General features: G+C 46.4%; 1 protein-coding gene across 1 annotated transcript; it reads right to left on the bottom strand.

Annotated features, from left to right (window-relative positions):
• Positions 1 to 561: 561 nt before the first annotated feature.
• Positions 562 to 21,978, bottom strand: PLOD1 (procollagen-lysine,2-oxoglutarate 5-dioxygenase 1). The gene is made up of 19 exons (XM_006259292.4): positions 21,853 to 21,978; positions 15,973 to 16,064; positions 15,207 to 15,343; positions 13,732 to 13,895; positions 13,103 to 13,215; positions 11,471 to 11,534; positions 10,248 to 10,345; positions 9,539 to 9,640; positions 9,257 to 9,388; positions 8,833 to 8,954; positions 7,869 to 7,973; positions 6,802 to 6,927; positions 5,411 to 5,552; positions 4,908 to 5,021; positions 4,526 to 4,591; positions 4,053 to 4,157; positions 3,341 to 3,487; positions 2,968 to 3,093; positions 562 to 2,660 (listed from the first exon to the last, which is right to left on the bottom strand). Exons 1-19 carry the CDS (start codon positions 21,923 to 21,925, stop codon positions 2,505 to 2,507), a joined length of 2,184 nt encoding a protein of 727 aa, XP_006259354.2. The 5' UTR covers positions 21,926 to 21,978; the 3' UTR covers positions 562 to 2,504.

The raw sequence follows: 21,978 nt of genomic DNA, 5'->3' as shown, positions 1-21,978 counted from the left end.
GGCTCTTGATATCTATCTATCTAGGTAAGTCCTTGTATAGCTTCTTGGCCCTGTAACAGGTGAACAGTTCACAAGTATTAATGAATGCATGCTTACCAACACCTTGGGAAGGGAAATGTAATTATCCTTGTTATACAGATGAGAGAGAGGTATTAAGAAATTAAGACTGGGATTTTCGAAGGTGTCTAGGGGATTTAGATATCTAATTCCAATTGATTTTGAAAATCCCAGCCCAAGAGATATAAAAAAATCACACAGCACATCTATAGCAAAGCAATCTGAACTCACATTTCCTAAAGGCCATTCCACGTCTTGAATCAAAAGACCATTCCCCCTCCATTCTTCGACAGGATGATTGATAATGATAAATGACCATGTAAATCCTCAAAATTAACCATGATATGGAGTTACATACGCCTCTGCTGCAGCTGCTGAATCATTTGCTGCAGACAATGGCAATCTAAGAGGCCTATGCATGCTTTCATTCACTTGCAGAAAAAAGCAGCCTTTATATAATTAACTACATATATTTAAAGATTCAAAAGCATTGCTTACAGTTCATCATTTTGTTAAGTTTTAATGTAAAAATCTCCTGTTTGAAACTGTACATCCTGTGTGAAATACTAAAGCACAAGAAACCTCCTCCCTGATTCCATTCATTTTCTTGGGCAGGTGAAAAACCCCAACAAATATGTAGCTAAATCCACTGAATAAATACATACAACTTTTCAGCACCTTCTCAAGTGATTAAAATCCCTTTGTTTGGTGACAGTGAACAATTGACTGGATTCAGTTTTTAGTTATAGAAACATTTTAATTCTTCTACTTTCAAGTGGGTTGTATGTGTGTGTCTGTGTCTCTAAATGGATCCAGAAAGAAAAAGAAAACAATGGCAAAAGAAAAGCTTAATGCCCCTTTAAGTTCTCTCTTAAAACTTATGGCTAGCTATCTGAGTTCTTTAATGGTTCATATCATCTGTCCATATCAGATGAAAATGGCTCTCCCTAGATTAGTAGTTTTAAGTAAATGAAAAAGCCTCTCTGGAAACCCATAGGGAGCTAGGTTTTGGAAGTCATTTATTTTTAAAAACATTGTTTTGTGTGAATGCAGTGTTCATGAATGCAGTGTTCATGGAACATCCTAGATTGGTAGACCTGGAGACTAAAGCCCTCCATTCAGTAAGCAGAGTTGATACGCCATGGGTCTTGGCAGGACACGTTTCTTCTATACTGGCCCCCACTATGCCTCCCCCATGATTCTATCCTATACTATATCAATTCTTATCCCAAACACTTCACCCTAGTATCTGAACACCTTCCAGCCATACCTCCAGTAACAAAACCAGCATTTTCTAGGGAGATGCATATGTAATATTTTGGAATATTTAAGTGATGATCGGAAATAATATCCTCTAGCTGTGAAAAAACAACTTAATTTCCATGGCCCATTTAGGGTAGATTCAGGAGGCCAGTCAATGTTCAATGTAATATGGACACTTGACCTGGGAACTGGAATGACACCATCAAGGACATTTTGGAGAGGCCAGTGAACAGGGGTTGTACTAGATGACCTTATGTCATCCTTTCCAGCCCTACTTTCCTATGATTTTATGAACAGCTACAGGGAGGTTACAACTTTTGACATTAATACGGGATAGATCTGAACCAATAACAGAAGCGAAAGACTTCAGTACTAAATATCTTGAATATCCTGTTCTACATAGCCTTCCCTTTCTAAGAGGTCACTTACACACACTCACAGACACACACAGTTTGGTGAAGCATGCACATTTCCTTCTAGCTGCAGCAAAAAAAAAAAAGGTTAGGATGAGATCTGTCACCTAAACTCAGAAGTAGAATGACATCATCTAACTACAGTTTGGCTAATAGGCTCTACATGTGTTACCATTATTGCTGTATTTAACAAACACCTAAATTCAAAGAGGTATGAGGAAGGTGAACTTCAGGCTCTGGCTATTCAGATTCATTCAGTATTTCAACTACTAAGATGCTGCTCCCCAATACTGGAGCCAGCTCCATGACTTGACACCTAACATATGGTTGGAGTAGTGTTCAGAAATTATTCCCTAGTGTCTGTTCCTGTGTATATGGTGAATAGAAACAGAGTTCTGGATCTTTGGGAGAAGGGCTGGTGGGAAGAATAAAGAAGTGGCTTGCCTCCATACAACTGGATTTTCTGTCCAAGAAAACACTTCGGAAAGTAATGCCTAAGAGTCCAAGTAAACAGCACTTCCAAGAAATAGCAAATCATGAGTAACATGGGAAAGGAAGGCACAAAGAATCCCCATCCAAATTCTATAGCTAGGCCCCTAGGTATGACCTGCAGTGTGACAGGAGAGAGCTTCCAACAGCAGTGTTAAAACATCATGAGAAATCACCATCCAAATAGCTTTGATCGATGCCTCAGAGACTCTCAGCAGCATTCCCAGCTCCCACTCAGCAGTGAGGGGTGCTGGGGAAAAGTCCTTCTTGGGGAGCCTAGCTCTAGGGGTCGAGAAAAGATACTGCAATATAACGGGTCCCTTTTGTGGTCGGAAGACCCTCATGATAATGGGTCAGGCGTCCTGGATGCATGAGTGTCCAACCCTTCCGAGGAGCCCGTACAGAACAGTTGTAACGCAGAAACCGGCAACCTCCTCCCTGTGTGAAATAAAACCAGAGAGACCTGAGTTAAGTACTAGCACCTACATGTAAGAGAAATTATTCTGGAACTGTCCCAGCAGCCTTCAGAGTTCACTGACTCCTTCTTGATAGCCTGGGAAGCTCCCACTAGCTCCCATCTTGGGTCTGCCTCTAGGAAATTTTGCAATTCAAACACAGTTGCTAATTGGAAGGGATTTAGGAGGGTGTCAGCTGCCTAGGATGAACTGGGAGCTGCATTGGGTGGTCTAGTCTGAGACTGGACAGGGAGACTTCCAGAGTGCCCTTCTTCTACATGGACCCTTACCTCATAATCTATTCCTACACGGTTCAGGGCAATGTTGATGGTGAAAGTAGAGGCATCATGGTGAGGCACCAAGGAAGGTTGCTCATCAGGTCTGTAACGCACAACAAAGGCCAGCTCAAATTGCGTCTGCCAGAGAGAAAAGAAAACCATAAACATTGCCAGTTACAGCTCTCAGAGGGCATTCAGCTGTAGGTTATGGGTATACCCTTGGTGTAATATCCAAAGGTATTGTACTTTCTCACATACAACACCCCACCCTCCCTCCCCCCAATAAAGCATGCATCTTATTTTTGGAAGGCAGAATGCACAAGAAAGATTTTTCAGTCACAGCTGACTGTGACAGTGTCCAGGAAGCGTGGTTTTCAATGCCTACCTTAGTATAGTAGCCCGGGTACAATTTCTCTGTGATGGGAGCAATGTATTCCAGAAGGAACTTGTACCACTCCCTTTCAAATCTTACTTGGTTCATGTGAATGTCAATAGTTGGGACATTTTCATATCCTCCTTGTATTCTGTTGTCCTGTAATTGAAACACCGGAGATATTTGATGATTGGTATCTTGAAGTATACAAATACTGGTTTCTGATAGTAACTTAATGTTATATCTCTAGCAGGCTTTCCAGGCCCATGAAGTTGATTGCAGGCATTCATTAAACCTAGAAATAAGCAAGTATTATAATCCCCATTTGACAGAGGAGGTTGGGGACAGGGAGGTTAGGGCCCATGTTTTCAAAAATGGTCACCAGCTCTAATCTCAGATGCTCAAATATATACATGTGCTGCAACACCAGTGGAAGTCAATGGAAGCTGCTGAAGCTTGGGACCTCTGAGAATCCAGTCTACTTCATCTCAAACAGGGAAGCAGGAAAAAAAAAAAATCAACCAAATAATTAAAAATTTGGGCACAAGGATAAAATTATGTGGTGAGTCAGGTGCAGACCTGGAAACTGAACTCAGGAGCCCTGACCCAGCCCCTTATTTAAAATTACTGCATTAAACAGTCTCCTGTAGTGCGCTGCAAATGCTATCAGATACTCACTGCAAGTGGCAAAAACTGTAACCCAGAAAGCCCCCAGTTTTCTTACCACATTCCCTCCAGCAGACCATTGGCCAAAATTCTCCATTTCTTCTACCAGCTCATCACAGGCAGTGTCAGTGAATATAGGGAACCAGTAAACATCTGGGCAAGGCTAGAGAAAGAGACAGAACACATGAAAACAGGAGGAGGGTAAAAATAGAGGCAGAGAGACAGAGCTGGATAAGAGGAAGAGAGCCAGATGCTTTAGGCAAGAGGAGGAAGAAGGGTGAGTTGAATGAACATTTAGGATTTGGTTATGCTGGGTTGGGTTCTGCCTTCTGATTCATGTGCCCACTTCCCAGTGGAGTTGATAGACCCAAATATATGCTGCTGGCAGCAGGATTTGTCCCTAAGGACACTTGTAAGCTAAGAGAGGATCACTATTTTTTGGACTGAAGTTCTCTGAGGCAACCCCATCTCCAGTGGAATTACTTCTTACAGAGAGAGGAAGGCTGAGGAACAGGGACAGTACTTTCTTACCATCTCCACAAGCTTCCCTTTCAGGGCTGCCGTGTAGTTTTCATGGATGTACTTTTCTTCCCAGTCCTGTGGTAAAGACAAGTTAAGGGTCACTTCTGTGGAGCCTGGATATAGTATAAGGTCATATGCAGTCATAACCTTCCTTCTGTTTGCAGAGAGAGAAAGCAGAGGACAGTTCATGGGCTCTGAAGCTCTAGGGCCCAAAGGTCTTTACGAGTCAAATGCCCTTCCTCAAAGCCCTGCAGTTCTGCTTCAGTGAAACCCTTACAGAAAAAAATCTCACATAACAGAGCCTGGATTTTCTATCTGATGAGAATGCTGGACTGGACCTACTTACCCTACCCCAGTGTGACAGATCCACTCACCATGCAGGGTACCTCACCTCTGGGTTGTTGAAGATCTGCCAGAGGTCGTTGTGGAGATGAGTTGTTTCATAATTCTCCAGAGAAAGTATGTGTCCAAATGGATGCCGATTTGTCAGGAACATGAAGACCCCCTGCAAGAGAGAGTGAACCAAATCAGGCTGGGACAGCCCAGAGTGGATGCTGGTGCAAGACAAAGTCCTGGGCCTCCTGGTTGTAATGGTACCATGCCCCATCCAGTCCGCTCCCAACTGCCTGTCTAAAGTGTGTGTATGCAGTTCCCACTGACATCCATATTCAGAGCTGCATGCGTGGGTCAAAGGCACAACTGATCTCTGGTTACAAGAGCCCCCATCTGTATTTACAGGCCACAGGCAGAGATCCCCTCCCAGCCAGTATGCAGGACTTCATCTCTCCCCACAGACTAGGCACAGAGGTAACGGGGGCCCCAAAACCTCTCATTCCTGTCATCTCCTCCCACTCTCAGCTCCCTTCAAGTAGCTGCTTGCTTTTCTCTACTAACCTGATCCCGGACATTCTGGCAGAAAGCCATGTCTGCATCCAGCTTGCTACTCTGGAAGAGATTTCCTTGGTCGAGTTCAGATCTCAGGGTTTTGCCTTTTATCAGATAGATGTTGGAAATGTAGGGAACATTCCAGATCCCGCTGCAAGATGGCAAAAGGGAGGGTTAGACACAAAGCAGCAGCAGGACAACGATAGCAGGTCACTGCGGGCTCACAAGCCAAGTACATACATGCCACCCCTGCTGGGAACTGTGGGGAAGAGGTGCATTGATAGGTGCGGCCCATCCAGCCAGTATTTGCAAGTGGCCCACACCTTTTGGGCAGCACAAACCGTTGGCCACCACAAAGGTCCAGGAACTATAGCCACATGTTCCTGTTGGGCACACCACTAAGGGCCTGAGCCACTTCCTACTGAGTCATTCCATGGATTTAAAGGGAACTAGAGCAACCATCAGAGCAAAAGCCAACTCCTGAATCAGAATATTACTACAATGCCCTAAATCCTTAAATCAGGACCTCAAGCTGTGCTGGTTGCTATACAGAGGCAGCCACAGAACAAGAAGTTGGTCACAGTTCTCTCTCTAACCTCCATTGAGGGATCTGAACCTTTCAAAAATAACAAGTATCCAAAAGGCTCTCTGCAATACCCTCCTCTTCATTTCTAGTAAAGCTAAGGGACAGACTTGCTGCTCCCATCCCAAAAATCAGCACAGTACATAACTACCCATTGAGGCCTCTCACGTAAGTAGAAGCTGCAGGATTGGGTCTCAAAGGGCTAAGGGCTAGACTGAATCCTGAACACATCAGTATAAACACAGTTGCTATTTTTGAATATTAGCTTGTCACAAGATCAATTAAAAAAATCCTGCAGCCACCCAGCAAAATGCCATGCAGGAACCCCAGGAAAAGCCCCTCCAGGCTGCACACAGCATCACCAATAAGACTGTAGATTTACAGCACTATGCATCTGAGAACCACACGGAGCTTTGCAAACACTGTGTCCTAACGGATGGGCTCACATGGGATAATTAACACCCCTTTGTCTATTGTTCATAGGGATAGGATGTGGATGGGAGGGTGAGGTACGTGTGAGGAGGTTAGGTGACTTGTCCAAGGTCAGACCATGAATCTGTGATCCAGGACCCCTAGTGCTCAGCTCCCAGCTCCAGTCACTGGACCATATTCCTTCTAGTGTGTATAGCAGCTAAAATAGCTCCAAACTGAGAGACCAACCTTCCTTTCCTTTTCTTACTGTCTATTACTCTTGTACCTGGCTTCCAATTGGCTTTAAACTGATTTAAAGCTACGAGCTCCCCAGCTGCTGAGTTTGTACCAAGCCAACCTTGTATAGAGAGGATTCTGACTGGCAAGGATCTCTTGCCATACTCACACCCTCCGCCTTTGAACGATATCCACGTAGTCCTCTGAGCGGGCATAGTATCCCTCAGGGCTCAGGGCCCCCCAGAAATTTGACCACAACTTCCCATGACGGCTCACCAGTGGGGCAATCACCTGCCTGTGGGTACAAGGGGAAGAAAAGATTGCAGGGAAGGGTGTTACCATGGGAGGGAAAGTGAAGGATTTCCAAATCATTCTCCCCATATATACAGATACTGCTCTCACTGAGTGTGACAGAGGTACCTGTGTAAGGAAGGGCAGGCTTCAGCCTTGAGCCTGTACCTAACTGCAGCCTGTAGTCAGTCCGCTCTGAAACACAGTCCCTAGCCCCTGCACAACCTTTTCCATAAAGATGGGCAGGGGAGGGAGGGGTAAAAATATTTCATTCAAGACTTGCCCTTTTCTACTCTACTTGACGTTTCAATATTCCAAGCATACTTAAAACTCTGAACCACAGATGGGCCAAGAAAGGAGAATCAGGTCCCATTCACAGCCTCAATGGCTTAGAAGTTTCTAATGACCAGTGATCTTAAACTTAATTCCCCAGACTAATACTGTAAACCAGTCTTGTATTACTGAAGTCAACAGAGCTCCTTTACACTGGATCTGTCTTTCTGGATCCAACTCTTTTGTACTTTTTCTTCCCACTCTCTAGACTCCCACCCTGGATTCAGATCCAGATTTCCCTATCTCTACAGTGGGCCATACCAAATAGCCTATACCTGAATTTAAACCTTGGACTTCAGGATGTTTGAAATATGGATCCAAATCTGGATTATAACCCAAATCTGGTTTGGAAAAATGATTCTGATTCTCGACCATCTGTTTCCAACAATGTAGGTTGATTTGGTCTCTGCTCCAAAGAGGGAAGGGCAAAATCAGGGATGGTTTTACATCTAAGGCCTGCTGTTTGGGTCCACCTCTATCGTAAGCAAGCCTTATATTCCATTCTCAGCAGTGTTCTCTTATCCCTTCCCCATTTCCCAAGGATGGAGGCCATCACCATGTCACTCCACCCAAAACCTGCCCAGTAAGGACTGCTCGCATGGAACGACTCACTTGTTCTGTTCAATCAGGATCCGCACAGTCTCCGGGTTCTTCAGAACCACGTCAGCATCCACGCTGAGGTAATACTCACAGCTGGGGTCCTGTCTGCACAAATCCCTACAGACAGAGTCCAAAGGTCAGGCGGAAATCCACTTGGGACAGAGCAAGAATAAACAGGATAACAGGACAGGTTTTTACAATGATCAGGGCTTTCTCTTGGAGGATCAGGGTGTTTTTCTTCTCTGGTTTGTGACTGCAAATCTACCCCCTGTCCCACATCTGGGGGATGGAGCTTTACAACCCTATGTCTAAGCAAAGAAGTAACAGGTGTCTGGTTATTTCCCTGCAGAAGAACCCTGCCATGGATGAAAAAGTGTGGCTCAGAACATGACATTTTCTCTGATAGGAGGGGGTGTGGGCTAGGGGAGGTTGTTGCTCTGGAAGATTAAATGAACGATGAACATGATCCATCTGAGGCCAGAATATTTGCACACAGGTTGTGGGAGGCTGTTTCTTTTGCCTGCAAATCTACCCTGGCTTTTATATATATCAGCTGGACAGTATCATGGGCCAAGACATTTCTTGCCAAGGACAGGCTGCAGGCTGGCTGCAGAGCGGGGAAAGCTGATGCCACGTGGTCAGGGGGTGCATTTTGTGAGAGAGGCTTTTAAGAGCAGCTGGTCAGAGAACCTCTTCCGCAAGGAGGAGGCTTTCAGTGCTGTTACTCCAGACAAGTTCCATCTAAACAAGCACATTAGGGGAAGTGCAAGTGTTACACAAGGCCCCGTTGCTAAATCTGTCATTACCCCATAGAGCTACAAAGCTATGCCTGAAACTTCTTCTGAGCCCTTCTGTTCTAATGCCCACAGACCTCTTAGCCTGGATGCAAAAAGCCCCTCCTAGTAAGGAGAAGCTTGTGTTGCCTAGACTGTGGGCAACCTGAAACCTGGCCATTCCCACCAGTCTCTTCCCTTACATGCCCAGGTGACGGGCTTCAGCATTCTCCAACTGGTCATCTGGCCCAATCACTTTGATGGCACGATACTCTTTGCCATGCTCCTTGACAAATGTGTCCACCTGTGACCGGTGATGTTCCTCCTACACAGAAAGGAAAATGAGCCAAGAGTAAGCTACCAGTGCCCACAGGAGCCAAGTCAAAGCTCACCAGCAGGCCAGCTCCAGAGACTCTGGCATTGCCAAAGTACATGACCTGTACTTTTCCTTCCTTCTTCATGGCTGGAGAGAGGCAATGCATGTACCTCTAGCAAACAAGAGCACATCAGCTGTGTCTCACTTACAGACCCCTGGAGTTTGGGGAGAGGTTGCAAAAGCTTTTGGGATGTGGCAGAGGTTATGCTTTCCCTTGTGTGCCAGCACAACCGAAAGCTGATGTGACTTACATGGTTGTGAATGAAGAGCTGAGTCTGTTTCTTTGGGTAGTGGAGGGTCTGAAGCCTCTTAAGGAACTGGGAGAAGAAGGGAGTGGGCTGCTCGATAAAAATCCCTATCAGAATGAAAGGCAACTCCCCATCCTGCATTCAACAAGACAGATAGAGACATGAGGGCCACCATTCAGCTCCAAACCCCTGCCCACACCTCCCAGTCTCCAGGGAAGCTCCAGAACATTTTGAGCTGCAGACATAGGAGCTCTCTTCTGTAGCTTGCACCAGGCCAGTCCTTACCTTGTACCCAGCGAGACTTCTTGCATCTTCATCACACACAGTGCAGCCTGTCTCGAATGTCCAGATCCGTGGTATGTAATTCCCCAGGTAGTTCAGCTGCAGCTACAAAAGCAAAGCCCCCAAGCTCTCAGTAGTAAGATAGGTGAGACTTGTCCCCCAGCTGCTTGTCTCAGACCAGTTCCATCATCAGCCTCAACTCCCTTCTCCCCCTTGCAAGAAAACAGCTGACATGGGTACAGGGCTGGAGGTCTAGCTTCATGTAGTGGAGAACACTGATGTGTTGAGACAGTGCATGATGTGGAGCAACAGCACAATTCAGTCCCCATGGGCCATCAGACCTTGGCATCTAGGTGCTGAGACTGGTAAGAAGTGGACCAATGGTGACAGTTACTGCTGTGCATACCTATGCAGTCAGAGCCAGACCACAACTATACGCTTATGACATGTTGGACCTGAGTGTTCATTACGTGAGGACACTTGGTCTTGGTTTGAACCAAGGACCCAATATCAAAGAGCTCCCTATTTTGCCAATGTATCTGGGGTCATCCAATCCCCACTGAATTAAAGCTCTCTGGGGGATCAGACAGTAGGTGGAGACAGGACCCTAATTTCCCAACAGTCCCCCAGGATGCACTTCAGTAACTCCACTCAGAAAGAGATCTGTTGCTATGAGTTCACAACTAACTTCTCTCTCCAGGCTCCTGCTTACCTTGGTGGGTCCATTGCCATGAATCACCACAGGGAGGGTATCATACAGTAAATTTCTTGCTCTCACTCGGGAATTTTCAAACTTCAGAACCACCTCATCTGGAAATCACATCACAGCAGCGTTATCTGTAGGATGTTTTAGGAGCAGCTGACAACGTCCTGCCTTACCTGACCCTCTGCTGCAAACTGTAGCTGGAAAGGTTGTGGAGGGTGGGGGGAGAAAGGCTGGTCAACCATCTACTGGCATTTGGGTGATACAGACCATGTTGAACAGGGACTGGAATTATTTAGGGTGTTTGCAAGGGAGTGGAATTAGGAAGGAAGGGGCTGAGCCAAAGGAAAGTATCATTCAAACTTTCCTAGAAGGTGAAACCCATTAGACTGTCAGGCAGTCTCCCAAGAGCAACTGGAGCCCTTTAAAACAGGAATAGGTAAAGAATATGTTGTTAGGAACTGCTCAGCACCAGCACAGTGCTGGGAAAGACCCATCTCTGAATTCTGCACTTCCCTCACAGTCCCAATGTCTTCCCCTCTGATCCATCTACCCACAGCATCCCTCCGAATGCAAGGGGACTGATCAGGGTATATGCTTAGCAAAGCAAAGTCTTCCAAGAAAAGGACTAGTCTAGACACAAACTCCAATCGCTCCCTGGTATGCTAAGAACAAGCCCTCCAAACACCCTACAGCGATAAAACCCCAAATGATGAAAATCAGGGGAAAAGAGTATAATAACACCAAATAAATCCCTCACTCTCTTGCCTCAGGAAAAAACGTGGATAGATTATTTTGCCAAGGGTGGAATAACTGAATGGCTGAAAGCACGTTCTGACTGAGCGCTCACATGGCATCTGGCTTCATCTCACCTGCTTCCCACTTCTTACATCTCTCAGTCCAATGCTGTGAACAAAGCAGCAGGGGTTGTGTTATTACCTGCCAACTTGTTCGTCCTGCTTTCACTCCCCAAAACTAATGTCATTTGACATGTGGAGATGGAAGCAGTGAAGAGGTGTGGAAGGGAAAACCTGACTGCCTTCTTACACACAGGGACAGGATCAGAGCACAAATTCAGTCTGGGCCCAGTGGGGAAAGAAAACAAATTGCAGGATCCCAGGGCAAAGCAGTGAACCAAAACCTGGCTTCAGGATGGGTTCTAGTGTTAGCCACTTCTGCCCCAGTGCGACTCTTGTGTATCAGCAGGCAACTGCCTTGCACTCTCCTCTCACCTAATGCTCCATTCAGGTTTTGGAAGATCCGGCTTCTTCGATCCAAGCTGATGTTGATACTTTCCTTTAAAAAGCGAAATAAAAGACCCCATTTAGACTACGTGCAGCCATGTGCCCTACCAGCCCATGCACCCCATTATTCAGTACAGGTACAAAAGCAGGGACCTGATCTTTTGCTAGAACAAAACAATGTAGCCCCCTTACCTCTCAATCCTTTAGGAGCCCTCGTGTTTTCACTGAAGTAACACTGATTACCTCTGTCCTTTCCCCACATCTCACTATTATTACTGAAACTCTTCTTCTTTGCAACTCCTGGTAACAGCCTCATCCTCCCAACACCAAGCCTCAGGGAGGCTCCATCTGCTTTTAGATCCCATCTGAAAATGTAGCTTTCCTTGCCTATGCCTCCTTCCCTCTCTCTGCTATTTGTTGTCCCTCATGCTTGGAGACAATTTTTGTCATGGTCCATGTGCTGAATTAGGTGGTACTGTGCTCCTCTGATCACCTGCATATCCTCCAATAAACCTTCAAAACCTGCCAGTGAGTCTCAGCCTCAGTCTGCTCTGAGCAATTCTCCCTTTTCCAAATTATCTTATGTAAGGCAAAGCTGGATAAATGAACACCACAAAGCTTCACTGGGTAGGATAATAATACAGGCAAATAAACACATTGAGGGCACTTGCCAGCCTGTGCAGCCACATATAAGCTTCATGTCATAACATATTTAGGAGCGCAGGCCAAGCATAAATGCCCTTTGTGAACACTGTCTTGCTTCCACCCTCTTCCCATCACAGAACTATGCTCATCTCAAGTGCTGTTCGTTACCAGTGCTGTACCACCGCTTAGCGAGTTTTACAATCTGCATTTACACTGTGCTGCTCAGAGCCATGCTGTGACCAGAGTTTGTCAGGATCACATCCAACTTAGCACAGTTTACTGCATGCCAACATCTTCTAAGACTCGTCCCCCTCCATAAGGGAGGGGAAAAGTGCTGGCAGCCTGTTTTTGAAAGCCCTGTCAGTGGAATTATGCTAAGCTGATATGGCATTGAGAATATGAGAGAGAAACTCATTTTAAAGCTGATGAGCTAGATTCAAACCCAATGGGATAAGCAAACCCAGCTCCACTCAATGCTCCTGTCTTTTTGCATATACTTCAGATGAAAACTCATGACTCATTTGTTCTCTTTTACGATTGAAGTTTTGTTTCCTTATCCTCAAGCCCCGGAACGATCCTTTAATGTCTGGTTTCGAACACTCCACAAGAATATTTCTTTGTTCAAAACAATACACTTTTCCTGATTTTAAGATATTGTTGCTATTGGTATTCAGCAATCTTGGTTTAAAAACACTTGCAGAACACAGGACACGTTAAAGGACAAACGGGAAGGATAATACAAGGGTGGGGCTGTAAGGATACATGTTGGTACTAATAAAATGGGAAACTGAATATGCGCAAATGCCAACAGAGGCATCATGGGAAGACAAAGAGAAGCCCAGGAGGACTCTATAGTAGGAGGTAACCTAAGGAGAAAGAGCTGGGGAGACAAGCTCAATACCCTTTGTTCCAGTTGGAGGTAGATAAATAATTGCACCGAGCATGTCTGAAGCAACAAGACTCCCTTCCACGTACCCTTTTCTCTGGATCCAGGAAGATATTGGTGTAGAAGAGCTGGTCACTATCATTGTCCTGTCCTTTCCAGTCCTCCACCAGCTTGTTCAAATTTGGAGCATAACCTATAAATCCTGTGGGGACAAGGCAATGAGTAAAATGAACCACAGGACTTTTAATTCAGCTGCAGAAGGGAATGCCTTGAGGGTGTCCTACAGAATTACAGTCTCAGTCCTTCTGCCAAGAAAGTATCTAATATCAGTCCTCATATACACATGGACACACGTGTCTCAATCTCCCTGCAACAAAGCAAAGACAGCATCACGTTCTTTGCTATATCCCATCATTTGGGATAGAATCCTTCAAGTTCAGCACAAAAATGTACCGACTCCTTTATCCTGTGCTAAAGGAGTTTCCCAGTGAGCTATAAGTAATGGGTTCTTATCCTCCATGAGGACTGCACCAAGAGAAAAACATGTTCACGCATGATTGTCTTATGTGTTATGGCTGTGCACACACAGTTCCCATCACCACTAGCTTCATCAGCAAACTGTTTTCCAGACCCCCCATTATATCTCTCACAAATTTGCTTCTCCCAAAGCCATGTTTAATGGCAATGCAATACTGGGAGATGCCAAATTGATTCTTACCTCCAGAGCCCAGGAAGCGCTTGCCATCTCGCACCTGGGGGTACTTGGCTTCCAGCTTTCGGTCAGGGTAGATGAAGTTCTCTGCTGAAAAAACCACCTTGCTCTTGGCCTGTTTGAACTTCTTCAGCAGTTCTGCGGGGCCCGATGCAAAGAGCACATCATAGCTACAGGGGCAACAAAACAAGGCAAATGGAGGGAATGGAGCTAAAAGTGTGTAAGAAACTGAGAAACCCTAGAAGTCCTTATTTTCCTTGTGCTATAGCCCTTGTCATGATTACTGGTCAACTATGGGGCAGCAAGACTCCTAGAGTGGAGCATGGCACTTAAAAGCTATCAATGGAACATAAGGCCAGATGGGATTTCAAGAGGACAGTCTAGTCCCTTCCTCTGCCCAGAGGCAGACCATCCTTCACAGATGTTTAGCTCTCCTGCAAAAAACCTCCTGGGAAGGAATTCAACAGGCCCATGGGTCATTTGGCCCAGTGTTTCAGTATGCTTATGGTTAGGAAGTTTTCCTAATGGCTAACCCAAATCTTCTGGGCTGCAAACTAAGCCCATTTCTTCTCATCCCTCCCCCAGAGGACATGGGAATCATCACCATCCTTGTTGTAAACAACATTTTCCACGGTGGAAGACTGTTACCACGTCCCATCCACTCTCCCAGGCTTCTCTTTCCTAAACTAAACAAATGCATTTCCTTCAACCTTTCCACCAAGGTCATGTTTCCTAAACCTCTGATCATTCTTGTTGTAGACAAATGGAAAGAACATCTTTCTTAAAGTGTGATGGGGATGCCTTGCCAGAGATGAGGAGAGGAATAGTTGCCTCCTATATCTTACACATGACCCTCCTGCCAGTGCATGCCAGAATGAGGTCTGCCTTTAATTGCAGCAAGGCTTGTTTTTCTAAAGTAACCTACTGTGAGCAACAGCTGCTCATTTCACTGGTGGATATAGCTCCCTGCATCACCTCTCCCTGCCCCTGGGGCTGCAGTACTTCAGTGCAGGCTCAGCATGTCCTCAGAGCCTGGACTCTTCTCCATATCATCCGTCAGTCCAGTCTTTTTATTTAGCTCTTGCATTCAGTTGGTAGACTGGCTTTTGGCTCCCACGACACCTGTCACCTTGCAGGCTACCTCTCCTCATAAAGCAGATACTTCTGTTGGGAAAGGCCTGGCCAAAACTAGAGACTCAAGCTATTGATGTCTTGGAGACATAAGGTCAAGCTCAGTCCTGGCACAGGCAGTGGTAACACAAGGGCTGGACTTGGTCCACTGAATGAGAACTTCCTAGTTGGCATGGATGCATTTAACATTAGCATCCAGCTGAGCTCAGCGGATCTTGGCAGACAGGAATTCAGGAGGCCTGGACACACCTTCCCCAGGCAACCTCCTTTCTCAGTTAATTCCCCATTGTTAAAATCTTGCCTCACATGACCTCAGGACTCGGCTCCCAGCAAGTCCCCCAACCCATTACCTTTCCGTGAAGAGGATGATCAAGTCCTCCTTGTCTGCATGCTGCTGCAGGGCTGATTTCAAGAGACGTACCTTCTGCCCACCCCCAGCTGCCGCCTTGTCATCTTCACCGTGCCACTCCTCATCCAGACCCAGCACCTAAAAGGTTCAGCATATTTTTTACCTAAGGGTTCAGTCCCCCAGCAGGCATCACCCTCAGAAAGCTAGGAGTAGTCTGGCTGTCAGGGGAGCAAGTGGCTCTCTCACTGCTGGCCCCCATGGCCAGGAGCACAGGGCAGCTCACAGCTACACTGGTCTTGGCTCTCCCAGTGCAAGTAGGTTGGGAACAGTGTAGGGATACTGAAAGTGGTGGAGGCAAAGCTCCCACTGCACCACCTTGCGCTACTCAGAGTCCCTGAAAGGCACGGTGCAGGAATACGGCTGCAAAGAGTTATGCTGCAGCAGCCCTGTATGGAATGACCAGGGCTGGATCTCCAGTGTTGTTCCGATCATGCTTCCTCTCACCCTCGGGACATGATAGCCTAGCATTGCCTCATGATGCAAGCACTGTGTACTGCAGCTCCCTTTGGAGATCCATGTGCCACAGATGTCACCTCAAGCCTCCAGTAGAAATGATGGAGGGTTATGCGCTATCAAGCAGTTCATCTCAGCCACAATAGCTTCAGAGAACATCCTCACCGGGTCAGTTTTCTTGGTCATATGGTCATACCCCCAACCCCTCCCAGAAGTTCGTCTTTCATTGCCCCCTGGAAGTTGCTGGGCATCACCTGGATTTTGTAGTTGAAGAACTGAGCTGATCTCTTGAAACGCGTGAATCCCTCAGTCTCCTTAGTGGCCACTGTAAGAACCAGCAGGTTTTCTGTAGACAGAAAAAAGCAGAAGAGAAAGAGAGAGATGCTTACTGCTTTGTTTTGCAGCTTGCCAGGTCACCCTAAAAATGGCTTTCCTAGTAGAAACTGAATCCAGGTGGAGATAGCTTAAATCAACAACTGTCCCAATGGAGAGAGGAAACCTGAAGAACAAGAAGGTTAAGGGATGTTCCCAGCACCCCACTGACACTGATCTAGGAATGGAACCCAAGTCCCAACTCCTTTTCTTCTCTAACCACCCCATCTGTTTGCAATAGTCTGTGTTGTTCCCTTCACTGGGACAATACAGGTCTGTGAAAGACAGTGAGAAGAAACATCTAACCTGAATGTATGATCAAAGTTACCGGTCAGGACTGAATTCTGTACATACAATGCCTGCTAATCCATGCAAGTTAGTTGCCCCAAATTACATAGTTGGAACTATTTAATTCCTGGATTCTACTGGTGGGAGCTGAGCTAGAGGTCCCCAAAGGCAGAAAACTAGTCTGGGGTCACCCCAACATTGCTCCACTGCAGGTGACAGTTAGTAAAGCACAGCATAGCCAGAAAGGGCATACACAGCAAAGATACTCTGGAAACTGCAGTGATTTTGGGGGGAGCTTCAAACTAATCCCAGTGAAACCAGCAAACCAATTTCATTTTTGCTGATGCAACTGAGATTAGAACCTGGCCTGGTATGAAAATGTGAAAATTAATCAAGTTATTTTTTCATTGTATGGTATCTGAGATGTAAACAGAAACCATTTTTTTTTCTATTGATATCAAATATAAATCTTTGTTTCATCAGAGAGATAAAAGGAAGCAGAGGTAGAAAAAAATCCAACATTGTAAGAAACTAGATTACTTGTAAAGCATCTAATCAGTGCAATTGCTTCCCTTCACCTCACAGTGTTCCCCTCTTTTCTCAGTGAGCACTTACACAGTCATAGGGAAGAGCAGAATTTGTCCAGCTGTTATTTTTCTCTAGGCTGCTGCTCTGATTTTCTGCTGCATTCCAGATGTGTATCCCAGATGTTTTTCCTATTGCATATAGGAATGGAGGCTGTGGCCTGAGTGAAGTCCAATCATAGTTTCTCCTTCCTGCTCTTGGATTTTCATGCCCAGCTTCTTAAACTTACAAAGCCAAATCTTTATGTTCTTTTTTCCCAGTTATTACAAAACACTGTGGAAATTTCTGGCATTATCTCTTTTTTGCTGGAAGAGTTAAATTCTCTGTTTTTGAGTTGGCATTCATGTTAACACTTTCATCTCAGCAGGAATGCACATAATTTTGTCCAAAACGCATGGCAGGATCTCTGGCAAACTGAATGGATCAGCAAACAATGCCAGGAATAACTGGTTGGAACACAGGACCATTTGGGGGACATGGCAGGTGTACCTGGGGAAACTGGAGGACTGCATTTCCTAATGGATGTACCATATGCATTTACCCAACACATCTGGATGTGCTTCCTGATCAGCGTTGCCAACTGCCAGTAAATGTACTGACTGTCAGTAAAAATCAGGCCAAAAAGGCCTTCCAGTAAAGTTAGTAAAAAATCTTTAACTGTCAGTAAAAACACTAAGCAGCTTGACTAAGCATCAAAGAAACCATCAACAACAGGCTAATGGAAGGCAACATTCTGCACCATAATACCTCTGACAGCCCAACCCCAAGCCTGACTTAAGGCTGGGGGTTGGGCTGTTGGAAGTATTATGGTACAGGATACAGTCAGGGGAATCAGGGTATGGGGGTAAGTACCCCCCTAGCTGGGGTTGGGGATAGGGGGTAGGAACAGCAGGGTAACACCACTGCTATCGTCAAGCACACTTGCCAACCCAAGAAAAAAAATTACTGAATTTTTTTTATTTTTTTTTTACTTTTTTAGTATGGATGATGTCAAACCCTACATCTGAGCCCAGCCTGGGCTGGCAGCAGAGGACAAACCAACAGTAGAGTTACCTTTACATGATATAAAACATAAATCAATAAAAACATGCGTCAGTGGAACGGTTTGGCTGTCAGTGACTAGCTGGCAGACTGTCAATACAATAAATACATCCGGGGTTGGTAACCCTGGCCCCAATACCTCTGGCTACTGGACAAGAGCTGGATTTCTGGCTGGACCTGGAACTTTGTAGGAGTAAAATGGTGAAGTGCTAAATACTAACTGAGAGCAGCCTTGGCAGTCTTTGGGATATGGACAAAACTATAGCAGAGCTGCAGGGGAAGATTTGGAACAGGGGTAATGAAGGCAGTGATAACACATGGTATTCCCAGCTGGGAAAGGGGGGAGGTTACAAAGAAACCCCTAAAATCCTTGACTCCCATCAGAAGGAAATGCAGAGAGAGATTATAGCCAAGAAGAGACACTCAAGTTTGATTCAAAGTTGGTTTTGTTGGGTATTTCTACAAGATAGACAGGACAGCGGCAGGATTTGAACTCTACCTAAACCTAGCCCTCAAACCGAGCTCATTTGCCAGCACAGACAGGTCCCTAATTACGTTCCTCTGTGTGCTGTCTAGCCAGAGGGGGTACATTAGTCAGGAAGGTATGTAGCTCCCCAGGGAATACAGTGAAGCTGGCAAGGTCTCCAGACATATACTGGCATGCAGAGCACCAGGGCAGTGCCTGGCTTTTCAGAACGCCTGGGATGCTGCCAGTGACAGGAGCGCGGGGAGGGAGAGGGCTGCACAACAGACATGACCTTCCAGCCCCTGCCCTAGCAGAAGATATACGGTGGCAGGTAGAGAAAGACAGACTGTATAGGAGCCCAGCTGCTGCTCCAGCCCGAATGCCCAGGGAGGACAGAGAATTTCAAACCAGACAAAACAGGAATTCACCCTCCTGTCCTTGCCCTGAGCCAACAAGCTGTTTATGCCTGTTTCATGCCACTTCCCGAATGCTGCTACCCCAGATGGCACCTTTGTAGGGAGAGCAGGAGGCTCTGGGATGGACAGGAAGAGGTGTCCGATTTCCAGGCTAGAGAAAGGACTCACTGTGCAGTATGGAAATTCAGCTGGGTGGGGGAAGAGCCAAAGCAAAGCCACAATCCTCCTCTGCAAGAGGAGAGCCCAGGCAAACCCCTCATTAAAGGTTCCCTTCTTGGCACTTGTCTGGGGGGTGAAGGACTTTAGAGACACCGAGCGGGATTCCCACAATGAAGAATCCTGAGCAGCAGTGAGCTCTTTCCACCCCAGGAGACTCTTTCAGCCCCCGCCTAAGCTAGGCAGCTGCTGCCGCCTGCTCCTTTAACCCCTTGCTTCCTCAAATTTAGGGCTGCAGACTTTGCATAAATCAAAAGGCAACTTCAAGAACTTTCCGAGAAAGCCTGTCCTCTGCAGCCCACACAAACCCCCTCCCTTCTCCACGTCATCAGTGCAGCTCCTTACTTCTTCTTCCAGACACATCTCACAGCTGAGCCAGCCCACAAAGACCATCCATCATCCAAAACCCTTCTCGCATGCTCAGTCTCGCAGGGAGGCCGTATCGCAACCCTCAAAAGCAAATTTGTCCTTGCACACCTTCTGTCCTTTGTTAATTGTGGCCTACAGAACCACCGCTTCATTTCTGTGAAGCACGGTCATCCAAGTGCTTCCCCCCATGCTGGCAGCTAGAAACCGGAGGAGTGTACAGGCTCATACAACTGCAATATGTGGTAGCACTGGGTTCAGGGACTGGGACACAGGGAACCTGAGATTTACCCCCAGCTCTACCAGTAATCTGCTGCATGGCATTATGCCAGTCACGTCATGCTTTGTGCCTCAATGTCCCCATCTGTAAACTGGGGGAAAATGATTCTTACCAGGAGGTAAGTTCCTCAAAAGGAACTTTGAGCGATATGGATGAAAAGCACCATTACAGTGACATCATCTCACATGAATACCAAATGCACCAAGATACTGTTGGCATGATTGTATGTCTTTCTACCAGAGATGTAGGTTTTCTGGAAAATTTTGAATTGGAAAATTTTCCGGAAAAGTTTCCAATGCCCTAAATAAAGCGTGATCTGATTTAGCGTGGTTATTTGACTGGTATTTAGTAAACAAAACTAAAAAAGTACCCTCATTGTTAATTTTATGTCCCAATAGCCACAAATATTTGAACTGAAATATCTGATTAGGAAAAAAATTAAATACAGCACACTTAATGTGGTCTAAATGTTATATTCAAACCAATTCAAAGCTTTATGGGGAAATAATTTATTTTTATTGGAATACCTGCAAAAATATAAAGACCATACTGTACACAAGAGCATGTACTTCCCATACATTGTCTGTTTAAATTTAAGAAAAAAACCAAAGGCACTGAAAACTGTTGACACACTAAGTTTAGCACACCCAAAAAACTCTGCATGATATGCCAAGCTGTGGTTTTGATTTGACCTGTGCAGCTACGTAGGTCAATTTATAACTTGGTTTTTGGTTTGGAGTATTATGTGAGTGTATTTACCCTCCTGTCTACAAATCAATAAAACATATATGTATTTTCTCATGCACTTCCTAGGGATAATCACCTGAAAAACATTAATTACAACTTTGAAACTGCCAAGCTTGCCTAATATTGTATTGGCATCCACTCATTGTTACTAATGAATTTTGTGAAACAGTGAATTTTTAGAAATGGAAAATTTCCTATGGAAAAATAAAGCACTGGAAAATTTTCTGCCCCATGTCTCTGTTTTCTACATTGATCAACAGAGATTGCTGTCTCAATTGGGCCTTACCCACTGGGCCTCACTGTCCTCTACCAATGGTCCAAATCTGTACACCCAGTGCATGCCAAGCTCTCGCTAAAAGCAGTGAGAATTTGGGGTGCACAAGGAATGCATCCTGTGACCCACAGTATGTGCTGAAAGACGGCTCTTACTGCAGTCACCAAAGGGCACACCTACCAGCAAGTATGGCATTGCTTTGACCAAGCTGGTAGAGGTAAAATGCCCTCCACCCCCTGCTGTGTGCCTGCAGTTAACCTAGGACAAAGGGGCCTTACAGCAGAATATCTCTCACACACATTTAAGGGAATGAGCTAAACCAAACTAGCTGCCCAGAACTATTTCAGCACAGAAGCAAAGCACGCACGTCTATACGAGCGAGTTCAACCCAATCCACAAACGGCGCAGAACAGAGGCCTCGCTGTTTTAAACACATTCTCTTGCACCTTTTATTGCCACCTTTGAGGACCCACATGTTCCCCTCCGAGTCCGAGAGGAGACGTAACTCCTCTCCTCCCTACCCTCTCACTTCAAGTCCCGCTTGCAAGCATGGATCCAAACCTGCTGCCACACACTGGCTGTCTTAAACCAAATGAACGGGTGATCTACGTCCAGACCATAGCGGACAGAGACCCACACCGCAGCAAAATTCCCCACCACCTTTGCCATTTCTGCTGGCAATCTCAGGAAAGACGCCGTACACGGAAGAAGACTGCTCCTTCGCCTTCTAGCAGCCTCCCCCGGGCAGGGCTGGGGGCCCCGGGCTGGGCCCCTGCGTCTGGGGAGGATGTCTGCCAGCCCAGCTTTGCCCAAGAGCCCACATATGGAGCAGGGGCGAGGAGAGACTTCTCCAGAACTCCTTTAGCGCCAGCCCCTTTGTTCACGGCAGCTCCGGGATTCGTGGGTTGGAGCCAGGTCCCCCCTGCACAGCTTGAGCGGGCGGCTGCGGTCAGCGCCCCTTCCGCACCGCCCCGGCGGCCCCTTCCCGCAGCGTCTGCGGGGCGAGGCTGGCACCAACCCGCACAGCACGCAGGGTGGAAAGCCCACGGGCGGCTGGGGCTGCGCACCCCTGCTCGCTCTTACCGTCCCGCTCGGAGCCGCCGCTGCCCTCGGCGGCCAGCAGCGCCAGCAGCAGCAGCAGCCGCCCGGGCACCATCGGGGCGGAGGCAGCGGCGCCGGCTCTGCAGCACGCCCGGGCCGCGGGTGCCA

Source organism: Alligator mississippiensis, chromosome 13, assembly GCF_030867095.1.
Source record: "Alligator mississippiensis isolate rAllMis1 chromosome 13, rAllMis1, whole genome shotgun sequence".
In the NCBI taxonomy this organism is placed as follows: domain Eukaryota; kingdom Metazoa; phylum Chordata; order Crocodylia; family Alligatoridae; genus Alligator; species Alligator mississippiensis.
This window is presented reverse-complemented; position numbering and strand designations above follow the sequence as displayed.

Excerpts from the sequence above, each read along its gene's own strand:
- PLOD1 (XM_006259292.4), bottom strand. The coding sequence starts at position 21,925 with ATGGTGCCCGGGCGGCTGCTGCTGCTGCTGGCGCTGCTGGCCGCCGAG. Across the intron at positions 15,344-15,972 it reads TCTTCAACTACAAAATCCAG|GTGCTGGGTCTGGATGAGGA; the intron begins GTGATGCCCAGC and ends TGAACCTTTTAG. Across the intron at positions 3,094-3,340 it reads ACCCGGGCTACTATACTAAG|ACGCAATTTGAGCTGGCCTT; the intron begins GTAGGCATTGAA and ends TCTCTCTGGCAG.